General features: G+C 49.5%; 1 protein-coding gene across 3 annotated transcripts in view; it reads right to left on the bottom strand.

The window, feature by feature from the left end:
- Npas3 (neuronal PAS domain protein 3) overlaps window positions 1-8,062 on the bottom strand; it is an 826,580-nt gene extending 818,518 nt beyond the window's left edge. For 2 of the 3 annotated variants that reach the window (XM_085697644.2, XM_085697643.2), the window contains exon 1: window positions 7,865-8,062. In XM_085697644.2, the coding sequence (XP_085553770.1) occupies window positions 7,865-8,022 (158 nt within the window). In that variant the 5' untranslated portion in view covers window positions 8,023-8,062. The remainder of the gene's footprint in view (window positions 1-7,864) is intronic. The other variant, XM_085697646.2, reaches the window with a different exon arrangement.
- Between the last annotated feature and the right edge of the window lie 5,040 nt (window positions 8,063-13,102).

Consider the following 13,102-nt stretch of genomic DNA (forward strand, 5'->3'; position numbering starts at 1 on the left):
AGTTCTTGTTGACAGCCTGTTGCCTTGGAAATATTTCATTATTTCAGTTTTTCCATTTGTAGACCCTTGGCCTTGTAATATGAAGGCCATCCTATTTCATATTTTCGATTATCATTTAGGCAATCTTGTGGAGCTATTTATATATATAAGCAAGTGTTAGACAACACATATCACCATTCATCACTGTTTAAGCTAGCACTGTAGGAATACCTTAAGAAACGTGCCCACCACCACCTCTACCCTTTAATGCCTTGCAAAACAGCATGGGCACAGCACATTCTTGACACTTCTCTCTGATTTTCTTGGCTATAGGTCCATAGAGCGGAACAACTCTGCGGCAGTGCTATATAATTTGCAGCCTATTAGAGTTTAAAGAAAATCAAACAAGTGTGTACACACATGGTTTTTAACTTATTCATTCAGGCTCCAGAGCCACACTCTCCGTATGTATGATTCAGAGCCCTGTAAGAGGTGCTAAACTGTCACTAAGGACATTAACAAGAACAAGCCTCTCTTCACCGAGTGGACAGAAAGAACCTTCGCACACTATTACATGCGGACACCTGACACATTAATCGGACTAGACAAACGATACCTTTCCCTTGGTTTTGATGGTGGGGGTGTATATCTGAAAAGCAGGTGAGTGCCCATAAACGGCTGTGTGGGGTCAGTAAGTTGGGGACCACTCTTTAGATAAATGGGACAAAAAAACACTTAAAACAGGTCCACAGAAAAATCATCATTCATTAACATATTTGTGTTAGGCTGTTACTGCAGAGAAATAGCAGTTACCAGCCAATTCCGGGCGCAGAGGACAAACCACGGTGGAATGTCTGACTTAACTGAAAGCAGGTTCTATGAAAAGCAACTTCTTGTTTCTCATTACAAAAGGAAAACAACTTATATGTGTGACTTCTACACTTGAACGTGCTGAGAGCATTTAAGATCCTGATAACAGAGCGAACCCTTGGGGTACAAAACAACTGTTTGGCTAATGGGCCAAGTTCGTGGTTATTATTACTGCTGCCAGCAGTTTCTCCCTCCCTCGGTCCTCTCTTCCATAATGTAGCCTCTGTCTCCGGCCCTCTTACTGCTCCTCCCTCTCCCTATAGGTTACAGTCTCTTGGAGCCAACCTTTAAGATGACAGCATCCAAGCTGAACAAGATGCTATTAAAGGACATTAAATTAAATACAGTATATCCTCCTACAACTTCAATCAGAATTTCAGACCAAGTGTTATTTAGTTCAGCTCTCAAGTGGAGCAGAATAACAAACCGCACACTTTGATTTACCTTCCTCGAATGCCAAATGGAGACAGGTGATAAAGAACGCACTCATGCACAGGCTATGAAGTTTCCCCTAGAAATTAATTCTATCTTCCAGATTCCTATCTCAGAGAAATTCCCAAAATGGCACACAAATAGGCCTCTGCAGGAGAGATTACTGGGGCCATCCCAGTGAATGCATTTACTACCAGCAGAAAAGGGACGGAAGTAGCTAAAGGAAAGGGAGAGAGAGGAGAGAGGAAGGAAGGAAGGAAGGAAGGAAGGAAGGAAGGAAGGAAGGAAGGAAGGGAAAGAGGGAAGGAGAAAGGGGGGGTGATGGGGAGGCAAAGGGGATGTGGTCAATTGTAAACTGATTTCTAAGTATTTATCACCTTAATAAATAAAAATCATCATTCAAAGCTTAGTACAATGCTCTGAGAACAGGTTTCTTTATCTACAAGAGTAAAGTATTTAAGATGTGAATTCTCCATGAGACACAAGTATTAAGTACTAGATGTTCATTTTCATCTATCTTCAGATGTCTGGTTTTCTAGTTTGAAAGAAATCGTTTATGTGCATAGTATTCAACATCTTATAAACTAGATGGCACACGACCCGTTCTCCAGTACATGTTTTTCACGGAATGACCTAAGACTTCAGAACCAGACAACTATGCAGCTACTTTTAAAAGCTGCTTCCTTAACCCTGGTCATTGTGTTTGCTGTCTTTTTTTTTTTTATATGAAGGCAATGCACACCAAGACAAACAAACAGACAGAAAGGAACTACGAAGACGGTAGGTTTTTGAATGAACAGTTGTCTGCGTGTCTTCCCATCTTCGTTTGGTACATTAAAGCTGTGCTGTATCAAAAATAAAAGTACCCATGTGATAACTAAGCCTTGCATCTCAGCACTTCTCTCGGCTTCTTTTCAAGTTCTCCTAAGCCTGGGAGGAAAGCCACGCTTGTTGGGTGGTGTGTGTGTGTGTGTGTGTGTGTGTGTGTGTGTGTGTGTAGCTTTGACTATTTGTTTTCTTCTTGAATCAACGGGTAACATTTCATACTTCCTACTGAGGCTTTCCTCTTGGAGACAGAAAGAGATATTCACTTTGCTCAAACCGATATGCTATACGCAATTAATGTCATTAACGCTGTCAATTAATAGCAAATAGGCTTCTAAACAAAGTAGGCTGGATGGGCAGCAGGAGGGAAGCCCGTTGGCTCTGGGGGGGGAGGGGGCGGGGTTCAGCCACTCTGAAGCCTAACAATGCTGTTCACGTAGGATGGTTAGGGATGTTTTGAACACAAACTCCCTTTCCCTTTGGCTCTAGTAGTTTAACTAACTTCAGACAGACATGCTCCACTGAGCCCCTTGCCTGGATATGCAATTCTCACCAGGAACTTTTTCAAACACACATCCCCAAACAGTAACTAACCGGGTAGAGATGCTCAGACCACTGACACATTCTGGATCTTGCTGTTTATTTGCTCATTTAGACTTAAGGGGTTTCTTCTTTTTTTTTTTTCCTCCCTTATTTATTATCTTTTTTTTTTTTCTGGTGAAGAGGTGGAGAGAAGTGGGGGCGAGAGCGGAGGGCAGAGTCGGGGACCCACAAGTTGCCCGGCCCAGGGCAGCGGCCGCAGGAGGCGGCGCGCCTGGCTGAGCCCGCCCGGCCTAGCAGCTCTAGGAGACTGCCCCTCGAGCCCTGCGCTCCGCTCCCGCCCCGACCTCCTCCCCCTCCCCTCCCCCTCCCCAGCTCATTCCCTTCCTAGAGAGCAGCTGCCGCGGGACCTGCGGCGGCCAGGGGATCCCCGGCCCCCACCCTCCCTCCCGCGGCTCCCGGCACACAGCGCCTTCTCTTTTGGGTTTGTTTGTCCTTTTTTTTAAAAAAAAAAAATCTTTTTTTTTCTTTCTCTCTCTCTTTTGCTTTTTTTTTCCTCCTTTTTTTTTCCATCAGCGAGTCACTCCATTCGCCGAGCTCAGGAGGTGCGACTGCTCGCCGCCCGCCGCCGCCAGAGCCCGCTCGCTGCCGCAGCCGCCGCGGGCGGACAATGCGCGGGGATCCGGCAGCGCAGCCCCCCGCCCCCGGGACCGCGGGCCAGGCCCCCAAGGCGGGCTGCGGAGGGAGCGAGCTCGCCACCCCGCCGGCGGCGGGAGCAGGGCGCGGGCGGCAGGTTCAATAAACAGAAAAGTGTTACCGTTCTCGCCTGGAAGGATCCTGCTGAAAGCTGGGCTTGGTGGGCGCCATCTTCCTGCAATTTTTTTTTCCTCTCTTACTTTTTGCCTCGCTCCCCCCCCTCCCGGGGCGGGGGGCGTGGGGAGGGCGGGGGTGTGCGTGTGCGTGGGCTGGCGGGAGAGAGTGCGGGCTTGCGCGGCGCTCTGGGGGCCCGGCGGGCGGCGGCCGTGGCCGTGGCCGTGGTGGCGGCGGCGGTGACCGCGCTGCTGAGCCTGGAAGGCTACGGGAAAGTAGTGGGGCCCGAGCGTCGCCGGCGGCCGGACGTCCCCTCGCGCCCGTACTGCTCCCCGCCGCAGGTCGCCGCCTCCTCGGCCGCCCGAGCCTGGTCCTCCCCTTGCTAGCCCGCCACCGCCGCCGCCGTCCATGCGCTGCACAGCGCCCGCGGCCCGGGCCGCCCTGGCTCCCGAGACATGCCCGGCGCGGAGACAGGCGGCCGGCGCGGGCGGCGGCGGAGGAGGGGCGGGCGGCGGGGGAGGCGGCCGCGCGGTCCCGCGGGCAACCCGGCCAGGGCCTCCGGGTGATCGGGCCGGCGCGTGGCCGCAAGCACCCTGGCCGCAGTCACCGGGGTTGGCCCACGGGCAGGTGGGGAGCACACCATCCTGGCAGGCGGGGTGGGGGGTGGGGGGGCCTAAGAGTGGAGGGACCCAAAGGGGGAGGACACGCAGGGGGTTCCCAGCTTGACCACTGGGAAAGTATTTCTGGGCATTTTCCAGCTGCTTTGCTCCAGAGCTCTCTCCGCCTGCAAGCAGATACACACCCCCTTCCCCTCCCCCTTCTCTCTCTCTCTCTCTCTCTCTCTCTCTTTCTCTCTCTCTCTCTCTCTCTCTCTCTTTCTCTCTCTCTCTCTCTCTCTCTCTCTCTCTCTTCCCTCTCTCTCCCTCTTACCCTCCCTTTCCCCCTCTCTCTGTGTCTCTGGACGTCTCTCTCTGTCTCTGTTCTCTCTGTCACACTCCTCCCTCTCCCCCCCCCTTCCCCCTCTTCCCCCTCCTTTCCTTCCTCCCTCCCTCTGTGCGTCCCTCTCTCTCTCCCTCCCTCTCTCTCATTTGGGGACTGGGAAGCTTGGCTGCTGGCGCAACAACGCCACTCAGTTGCAGTTTCAAACACTTCCCTTCTCTAGAGTATTTCAGCCTGCAGAAAAGAGAGAGCGGGGATTAGAATGCCAAGAGAGTGGGTTGAACCGTCTTGGGGTGGGGGTGGGGGGACAGTGGAAATAAAAGCATGTGAGGTGACAGATCTTAAGCTGGTCCAGGCCAGCAGGCCCAACATCCCTGTGCTTCTGAGCAAGGAGGAAGGACCCACACCTTGTGACTCTGGCGCCCTCAGCCAGGAGCCCGAGCTGGAACATCTGCATTTTTCCAAGCACCTACAGATATGCTGACCCCAGGGCTCACAGGCCAATCCCCATGCCTTCAGATGCAGTTACACACAAATGCCATTGCAGAGCCAGGTTCTGCTTCCTAGGGCTGGAGTACTGCCCTCTGAAATCCAGCCCAGTCACCTCCCCATTAAACTGCCCAGCGAGGCCTAGAGAAATGGCCACTCAGTGCAGAGCCCACTGGACTCCTATTACCTGGAGAGACCCTGGGCAGAGCGTTTGTCCTCTGTGCCTCCCTGCAGAATGAGAGCAGCTCTTTTTTGAGAGGACCAGTCCTGCATTATGCAGGCAAGAAAGACCCCCAAGACAGCTCCACGTTGAACAAGTGACAGAGTCTGATGGAAAACGTGATTCTTAGGTGAAGGTTTAAAGTTGGGGATGGGATGGGGCATGCTCATTAGGTGTCCCCTTCTGTGGGAAAGTGGGGAAGGGATTCAGAACCTCCACTGATTACACAAGTGTATGGTACGGCATCTTCATGAGGTTGGGTACTCTTTGGAGTAGTAGTTAGTACACTCTACAGGTAGGAGAAATAGATCTAGTTGGGAAATGAATTGGATCAATGATGCGTGTTACCTCTAAGACAAATGGGGGCTAGCTAGGAAGTTCTGGCTCCAGGAGAGCCAGTCTAGGGCAGTCCTGCCCAGGGCTGACAAGTGAGAGAAGTCTGAGCTCTCTCAACAGGCAGACCACTGCTTGAAATCCCAGTCTGGCCACCACCCCCATCAGATTTCTCAAAAAAAAAAAAATGATTACAGTTTTTAATGATGTGTCACAATTCACTTTAGCAAAAATATCCAGGTCTCCAGGTGGAGATTAAGTCTAGCCCTCAGAGCCCTGAAACCCGTGCCCCTGAACTGTGAAGGGAGATGCCTGGCTTAAGCCTTACCTCCAATGCCTTGCCCATCTCTTCTGCCCCCAAATTAACTAAAATTAAAGACAGTAACAGGTGTCATGGGATGTGAGTATCAAAGTCAAAGGAAACTTCACCACCACTACTTCGACCTTCCCTCCTGTCAGTACATCTACACCGCAGAGAGAACATCTACACCGCAGGCAGGAATAATGCACTCCAAGGGAGAAAGTTCAGAAATCTTTTTTTAAAGCCCCTGTCTTGAGAAGAGCAGTGGGGTTGAGGTTTCACAAGTGGCCTGAGTCCCTGAAGGAAGTATTAAAGGGAAGTGTTGAGGCAGGCACTTGAGGGGCTGCCCCTCGGTGCACCTGATTTGAAGGAAGGTGAACCCCAAGATCATATTTTTATAAAGGACAATGCCAAAGCTAAGAAAAAAGAAAAAGCTTAAAAGCCAAAGACCCACGACAGCCCCTTATGCCCAATTTACATCTTACAGGTCAACTCCAGTCCCTGGAGGTCCCTGGAATTGTCCAAAGGCCATGTGACATTTCTGACCCTTGAATCTCTTCTTCACAAACCACACTATTGTCACTATTGCCTACACTTCCTAGTTAAAGTGACCGCCAGATTCTATTGTTATTTAAATGTTTTATAAATGACAAAAAACATACACGAACCATGAAAAGGAAAAATTGGGGTCTTTACTGGTATTCTACGTAAAGATGCCCAGATCTATTTTTATTAAAGGCTCTTATAATCGCTGGAGTAAAACTAGTCTAAAATAATTTAAGAAAAAAAATCTCTTTGACAAAGATTAGCCCCCTTTGAGTTATTTTCAATGACTTCTTTTTTTAAAAAAACTTTTGACAATAAGCAGAGCATGTAATGAAGTCTTCTACAGAATATTTGCAATTACATGAACTTGGAATATACTGTGTTAGGCAAGACCTGGTCACTGGGCCATTGGTTAGAAGGCACAAAATATAGCAATGACAGATTACTATAACCTTTGCAGTTTAAATACAGTTGTTTCAAACCAGAGGTTCTTAAATCAATGAAGTTTCAAATATGAGGTAAAGTGGGAATTTGAATTATGCATTGTGTATATTTTAAGTTAAATGCCATCTCTCAGATGTTTAATCGTGTACAATCTGGGAAACACAAATATTTAATTTCACACTCTCGTGTGCTCTGGTTTTTTCCTTCCATCTACCATAAAATTGAGCCCCATGAATGGAGAGTTTACCTTTTCGATTACATTGTTGGTTTTTCTCATAGCGTTTTTGCAGATCACATTTCCAGTAAAATCGTGGAACACCGAAAGTTATCCTTAAGGAAAAACTTTAGGATTAAAGAGCTGTTAGGGGTAAATTAATTTCTCTTCATTTCCTAACTGAATCAAATAGTGTTCAGTGTTTCAATGACAATTATTTTTTGGATGTAGAGACTGTCTTTAGAAAGAAATGTAAGCAAATTCTATCTTAAAACTTTTCTCATCACGGAGGCTAACTTTTATAAAATTTGCTTCTTAACTTGTTTCTCGGAATCTCATCCATTTGCATTATAATGCGTTTAAGATGAATACTTAACAGCGCCTAAGAGATTAGGATTTCATCTTGTATTTCCCTATAGTAACAGGTGACATGATCACACTTTTAGGTAGAATTGCAAGTCTATCGCTGCACATGAAAATCGTTTCTATCCTATTTGGAAACAAATGATCAATCAGCCTCCGATGATCAATTGCTTCCCTTGCTGTCCGTCAGCGCGGACTCGTACCGGCAGAGACACTGAGAACCGTTTGCTGGAAGGGGCGAGGAAGCTCAAACTTTGCAAAAGCATCCAGTGTGGCATCTCAGACTTCACTGGAACTCTCTGGCTACTCGGGGCTGGGGCTGAGGCTCTACGTTCAGGGCCTGGCAGAGGGCAAAGGATGACTTCACTTCGCCAGTGCACTAGAGTGCTTTTCAGTTCGGATTGTGTAATTCCCCTTTCCATCTTCTATAGCACAGGGGCAGGCAAAGTGAGCCCTAACGGTATGCATGTGTGTTCTCAGGCACAAAACAAGAGCAAAGTGAGTCCCACCCCAGGGCCCGGGGCGGGGGCACTTTCCCAGCTCGGACGGGACTACTCACCGCTGCTGGTAGGAGGTGATGCCCTGGACGTTCTGCGGGGTGCCGTTGGCCGCGGCGCCGGCCCTCCCCATGCCCGCACCGGCCGGTACCCCAGCGGCTGCCCCGCCGGCCGCCGCGGCCGTCACCTGCACGCTGAAATCCGGAAAGATTCGAATCATCGCCGCGGCTTGGAGTCCCAGGCGCGGGTGCTCTGGGCTCAGACTGGCGGGGGGCTCGGGCTCGGGTTCGGGCGGCGGCGGCAGCAGCGGCGTGAGCGGTGGCGGCAGCAGCGGAGCCAGGCACCAGCCTGCAATCCCATTAGTGAGCCGCGGCCACTGTGCGCGGCGGAGAGGCGCTTTGATGTGCGCGCAGCGGGCTGAGGTGGAGGGGGGGCGAGGAGGAGGTGCGGAGGGGTGTGCGAGGGACTTGCAAACAGCAAAACGTGTCAGGGTGGGGCCTTTTCTCCCTTTTGGGGGGCACTGTTGCTCCCCCCTCTTTCCAGGATGTTGCTCTCACTGGCTGCTCCAGCAGCGCCGCGCGAGCCCAGCTGAGGGAAGAAGGGGAGGGGGTGGAGGAGGAAGGATGCACCCGGAGGCTTGGCGAGGACTTGGCCGGTGCAAGGGAATAACGGGCAATGGAGGGTGCATTTTTCCCTCCCTCTTCTGCATACACACACACACACACACACACACACACACACACACACACACAGAGCGCACTTCCGACCCAAAGTGCAAGACTGTGGTGCGCTCTCTCTCCTTCTTTCTCTCGAGAAATAACCACCATCTGGGCAGGCTCCAGCCTTCCGCGGCTGCCAGAAACCGGGATCCCAGCCCGAGGGTGTAGGAATGGGGTGCAGAGCCTCCCGATTCTACCCGTACCCCTCTTAGACCCTGTTCTCCGCACTAAGCAGTGCGACTGTGGCCAAGCGCAAGTTGGGCTCCTGGAGAACTTGATACTTATCTAGGAGAGGTGGTGTGCAAAGGCGGAGGGAGTGGGGGGCGCTTTTGTACAATGGAGAGTTTGGACCGCTTACAAGAAAGGGCTCTTCCCGCTCCTGGTGAGCGGAAGAGTTGGTCCTGGGAAACTTGTGAGGAGGGGTCTGTCGCTCCAGCTAGATTCGAGTCTGCACTAGAGATCCACCTCTTGACGCCCCTTTGACCGAGGAAACGAATAAATTACTAACCACAACTGAAACCAACTCTGAGAATTCCAACCACCAAGGAAACAAAAAGAGAAAACACGTGCATTTATTTCCTCGCGCCTTCCAGTTACTTCACATTGTTACATACTGCTTTCATTGAGGGGGTGAGGAGGGATCCATGTGGTTTGGGTGCATCTTTTTAGTGAGACTTGCTGGGGTTTCACTGAGCTGGGGTGGAGGGGGGCGGCGTGGGAGTTGATGGTTTCTCCCACCCCTACCCAGGACCCGGGTTGCCCACTTTATTTCCCATCTTCTGGCTGGTAAGTGGGAGCTGAGTGGTGAGATGCAGGATGCAGGCGGATGCAGCCCTTGAGAGAGGCTGGGCTCTGACTCCGCTAGTGTCCCGCACTCAAACCTCTTGCCCAGCGTCGGTGCTGCAGCAGCGGCGGCTGTGGCTGCTGCTGCTGCCGGTGGTGGTGCTGGAGGTGGTGGTGGTGACGATGGTGGTGATGCTGGTTGTTTCCCCTGCTGGTACTCTCCTTTCTATCCCGCACGCAGCTGGGTTATGCAGCTCGGGGACTAGCAGTCGCCTCACCCTCCACACAAACCCAAGTAACTGTAACGGCCGCGCCGCCCTGACCCAGGGCCAATCAGCGCTTCTCCGGGCCAGGCACCTGCTTAACCCTTTGAGCTTGGGACGCAGGGGGCAGCCTCTGGAGCCAGCGAGGCAGGACCCATTGGCCTGAAGTTGCCAAGGTAGAGTGTGACAGAGGCTCCCCGGCAGGACAACCCCGCAGTCTAGGAGCCAAATGTCCGCCCTGCAACAGACCCATGGTTTCCCTCCCACCCTGACCGTTCTGGAAACCCGAGGAGCTGGACAAAGGCGAGTCTTCGCCCAGGCCCCTTTCCACTCCTGCCAGGGCAACCCTGGGCGTCCCCAACCCAAGTGGCTTTCGGGAGGAGCCTCTGAGCCCAGCAGTCACGGGGAGAAGGAGGGGGGGAGTCTTGGCTCTTGCTGGCCAAGCCCACAGCGCAGCTGCGTTTCCATTTTCCTCTCAAAGAAAATGCTTTGGACGGCAGATAATACCAGGAGATATGAAACTGCTTCGTCCCCCACATGTTGCACGTAAAAAGAATCGTAATGAGCACCCGTGGCTTCTACGAGGGAACCCATGAGTTAGTTGACGACTGAAGCAAGGTCCTGACTTCCCGCTTCCGAATCATTTTCTAGAAGGACTAGGAACCAAGGCACTACCCAACCGCTGAAACCCGGGCTGAGGGCACAGTGGAGTTGTGGGGGGGTCTGTGCAAAGCTGCCTCTTAAGGACCTCCACAGTGGGCCCTCCACCCACACTCAGCCCCAGGCACACACCTCCTTACCTTGTCCTCCTCTGAAAGGATCTCAATTGAGTCATTGGCTCTGTGCAGGTGCTGAGAGAGCCTTCCGGCCCATTCTGGAGAAGCCAAGGGTGTTTTTAGGGCATGCCTGCCTGGGTTAAGGCCAGCAGTGCTCTAACCAAAGGAATTCCCAGTGAATGGCTAAGGAATGAGGTTAAAGCTGAGTTCCCCAGCAGGCAGAGGCTTTCTCTAAAATAGCACCTGTCTGCATAGTTGGTCCACTGAGACACTGGTGTTGCCACAGCCACCTGTAGCTAAGCAAACCAGGTGAGGGAGGCTTCCAGTGAGTGACTCAGACCTGGGGATGGGGGGGGGGCACCAATAGTGTCATGCAATGTTTCTAGATGTGTCCACCTGATGCCCAGGCAGTCCACATGTGCCAAGAAAAAACGGGGAGGGACACACCCTTCTTGGCAAGTATACAAATAAAGAAATAGACTTGTTTTAAAAATTAGTTTTTCTTACTGTTTTTCTGCACAACCGACAATGAGTTATATATCCGGGGACAACAACTGTAACATTGTCTCAACACCAAGTCCATGACAAGAGGAGGTTAGTGGGTCTTGCGAGGCACTGGCTGTTTTGCAGAAGAGTCTGTCCGCGCGTGTGTAATCCCAGTTTCTTTTCCTTTCTGAGAGCAATTTTTTTTTTCTCTTTTTTAGGGACGTCCATGGGATCCAAACTATCCCAAATGAAAGGGCATGTGGCATCACGTCGGTTGTCTGGTGTTTGGAACTGCTCACTCCAAGGCCTTGTCAGTTAAATGCTGTACCGTTAGAGTAGTTAAGTGAGCACATTCAACTTCAGATCACCAAGGCTTCTATTGCTCATATTTAGAACTATGACTCCTGATCTCCAGAAACTGTGCGCTAAAACAGAAAGGCACAAAAATACACTCAGAGGCGAGTTGTGCCAAAGCTCACCTTGGGATGCATGTTAAAGTCTGTTTCTGTATTCTATCCTTATATATATTATTTTGGAAGGCAGGCTCGCATGCACAAGAAACAAAAGCCCTTATTGGATGTGTTTATCTCCGGGTTCACTAAGGACCTTAAGCAAAATATAAGTCTATCCTCTCGTGAGTGATTCAGATTCATCACTCGGTTCTGTCAGTAAAGTCTTACACGCTGGCAGCTGTTTTGAAACATTTTGAAAGTTGTCCTGGCGTCGACCCAAGCAGAAGGCCTCCAGTAAACACGGAACGACAGGCTTTCTCATTTCATCTACATACTAGCACATGTAAAGATACAGAAAAGATTTGCACGATGTTGTAGCCCTGGATGCACACACGCAATATGTGGCCACAGATCTCCATCTTCATTCCCGTTGTCAGTGCACAACTGAGCCTTTTGCTTCTGTGTTAAAAATACCTGTTCCCTGGACATTGGTTTCCATTTACCTAAGTGGTTTGGCTTTGAGTTTTTACTGTTTGCCATCGGAAGCCGCCAGTGACAGGCAAGAGAGTGAAGCCTGCTCAGCTTGGTTGCATCTAATTTTTGCTTAATTTTGGCCAGGCATTTAGAAGAAAAATAAACTAGGAGGCAGGGATCAGTGTACAATAAGCAAAATCAGGAAATAGGTAGGATAAAATTCTATGCACTATGAACAAGTGAACGAAATGATTTGCTTTGAAATGGGTAGTTTGTTGAAATGATGATGCTGTCATAGGAGATCCTATTCTGTAAAGAAGGCGAATGATAATGTATAACAATCTGGTAGGATTCTTTGTAGAGACAGCCATGAACTGATACTGTGACCCTGCTGCACCATGTAAGGAAGATTTTACATTGTGTAGAGGGGTTAAATATTTGATTCAATTTTCTATCTTTGCTCCTCTATCCAAATTTAATTCAGGCTCTTATTGCTAAATTTTCCATGCTATTAATGTGTTCTCTAGTCCATTGAAAAGCAAAACAATAATGTCAGAGGAAGAAAAAAATAATATAAACCTAGTAAAGTGGTAATTCTTGATTTTCTGGGAAGACAGCTAAAGAATTAAGAGACTATATTTAATAAATCACTGTTTATAATACACAGATGTCTCTATATAATATATATTAAGATTTCTGAGGATTCTTCATCTTAATACTAAGTAAGTCACACATTGAAATAGCTTCAGCTATTCTATTAAATTCTCAGAGAACCTTGCAAATATATAACTATAGATATATATTATTTAGAAGAGAAGGAAATATCTTTAACTTTTGACAAGACTCAATAACAGACCGTCGACAAGGCAGTACTTAGAAAAAAATAGTGCAAGTGGGGAAGTAATTTAGAAATCTCTACATTTTGCTAAATATTGGGGCAGCAATTATTGAGCTGCGTTTGCAGACAGAAAGAAAGAAGTGAAGTTATTCTTAAACCCAGAGTAACAGAGTTCACTCGGTATGTTACAAATTCTGGAATTTGTCCAGAAACAACAAGATGCTGCTTAAACGCTTGCTCATGCCAGGGGATTTGATTTTGGAGTTTGGAATCATGCTAACTCTCCAGGAAGTGACTTCAAGTCTACCTGTGGTTACAAGGAGGCCTCAGTCACTGCTTCTGTTTTCTTGCTGTTAGTTCAACTCAAACCTCAGGGGCCTCTAGGATTGAAGCTGGCGCCCAAGTCACATATCCCAGCCCACGTTTGTTCCCACGGAGAGTACAGACCTTGTTAACGGCAACTTTTGTTTTTCTGGTTCCTCCAGGTGAACATACTCATGTAGCCAACG

The sequence above is a fragment of the Myodes glareolus genome, chromosome 11, assembly GCF_982192425.1.
Source record: "Myodes glareolus chromosome 11, mMyoGla1.1, whole genome shotgun sequence".
Lineage (NCBI taxonomy): Eukaryota > Metazoa > Chordata > Mammalia > Rodentia > Cricetidae > Myodes > Myodes glareolus.